The sequence below is a fragment of the Mastomys coucha genome, unplaced genomic scaffold (genome assembly GCF_008632895.1).
Source record: "Mastomys coucha isolate ucsf_1 unplaced genomic scaffold, UCSF_Mcou_1 pScaffold5, whole genome shotgun sequence".
NCBI classification, from domain to species: Eukaryota; Metazoa; Chordata; class Mammalia; order Rodentia; family Muridae; genus Mastomys; species Mastomys coucha.
The window spans coordinates 83,704,607-83,706,323 of NW_022196911.1; the positions used below are offsets into that span (position 1 = coordinate 83,704,607).

At 52.1% G+C, this 1,717-nt stretch overlaps 1 protein-coding gene across 1 annotated transcript in view; it reads right to left on the minus strand.

Annotated features, from left to right (window-relative positions):
* Nucleotides 1-1,717, minus strand: part of Epx (eosinophil peroxidase) — an 11,332-nt gene that overhangs the window by 6,276 nt on the left and 3,339 nt on the right. Inside the window, exon 7 of the mRNA XM_031353040.1 lies at nt 917-1,235. Coding sequence (XP_031208900.1) covers nt 917-1,235 — 319 coding nt within the window. The remainder of the gene's footprint in view (nt 1-916; nt 1,236-1,717) is intronic.

Below are 1,717 nucleotides of genomic sequence, written 5' to 3' on the forward strand. Positions count from 1 at the left end.
GCAGTCTTGCTTAGACTAAGCTTCTGGAGGCCTCTGGTGAAGGTACATGCTGCTCCCCCTGAATATAGAGTTGTACAATCTTTACAGAGTGAGTTTTAGTTAAACAGTGAGGCAGAATAGACAGAGCAGAGACCCAGGAGCTACAGAGACTTTGTCCCAGTATCGGCTCTGCCCTCAGACCAGTGCTCTCTTGAACACAACCATCTTTCCTCAGCCTCAGATCTGTAAATAGAGGATGATATTTCTCACCTTTCAGGGCTGCTATGAGGTTCAGGGATGACCCAGAAGTGATTACTGTCACTATCCTAGCCACACAGGAAGGACTGAGGTAAGGACTATGAATAGCATGTAAACTGAACAGTGAGAGGGAGGGACTGCATAAATGCAGAACTGTGTAACAAGAAGGGAGGCACAAAACAAGCCATGCACACGCACATCACAGCCTAAAGGAGAAAAAAAAGATGATGTTCAGGTAACTGAAGAGCCAGTCCCTTTCTGTCTCAGAAGAGTCGACATCTTCTCTTGGGTCTCGGGATCATGACTAAGAGCAATGGGCAGATCCAGGATGAAACTTAAAGGGGACCACTCCTAGAGTTGGCTGGAGTGACATTCAGGTAGTGAGTGAGAGCCTCCGCACTGGAGACAATGAAGCAGGGACACCTGGCCACACTCATGGTGTCCTCACACACACACACACTCTCTCTCAAACACACATTCACCTACAAGTTTGCTTACTTGCCGTGGGGAGGGAGGGAGACACTTCCCATGTACTAGGTTTCCCAATGACTGCACAGATCTGTACCTAAGATATGCCCCCATGCTGAGGGTCCGCATGCTGAGGGCCCCCGAGGTCAATCACCAAGGTCTCCTCACCACACCCCAACCTGGGAAGACTCAAACTCCCCTGCAGACTGACCTGCCAGGAAGCAGGGGATGCGTGCAGAGCGGTTAGTCAGGAGACAGGGGTCCTCGTGCAGGTTGTCGAAAGGCAGTAGGGCCCGGCCGTTGTCCTGGAATCGCTGGTTAGTGGCCAGCAGCCCCAGGTAGTTGGTCCGATTTCGGAGCCGCAGGGCGAGGGACACCTCACTGCCATACACCATGCTGGCGTCCACGAAGGATGTAAGCGCATTGATCTGGTTGCGGACTTTGTTCTTGTTTTGGGGGCACGCCGGGGCAGAGCGGAAGAAAGGGATGCAGTCTCGCTGGTTCTTGATGCGGGGATCATTGGGTGGTATCTAGGGTGAAGAGCTCTCAGTGACTCTGGGGCCCCTCCATAGCAGGCTCACTATGACATTGCTCAAAACTGCCCTACTCCGGGAAGCCCTCCAAGACTCACCCAGACCTAAACCTGGGGCTCTGTGCCTGCTAGGCAAGTGCTCTACCCCTGAGATGAACCCCTTACCCTCAATGAAGCTTTTAAAATGATGAAGAGCTTCATCTAACTGGAGGAGACTGAGCCTCCGAGAGACAAGTTGTTGCACAGGCAGTTAAGCAACGCTCAGTGGAGGCAGCATTTGCTGTGCTTGCCATACACTCCAAATGCTAACAATGTGCTGTAAAGATCTGGAATGCTCCACAGAGGAGGCCCCAAGGCGGGAGGAAAGGGGGTTGGTAACTATACAGCTCCGTCTGAGTGCCTCCCTCCCTCCCCACGGCAAGTAAGCAAACTTGTAGGTGAATGTATATTTGAGAGTGAGAGAGAGAGAGAGAAAGAGAG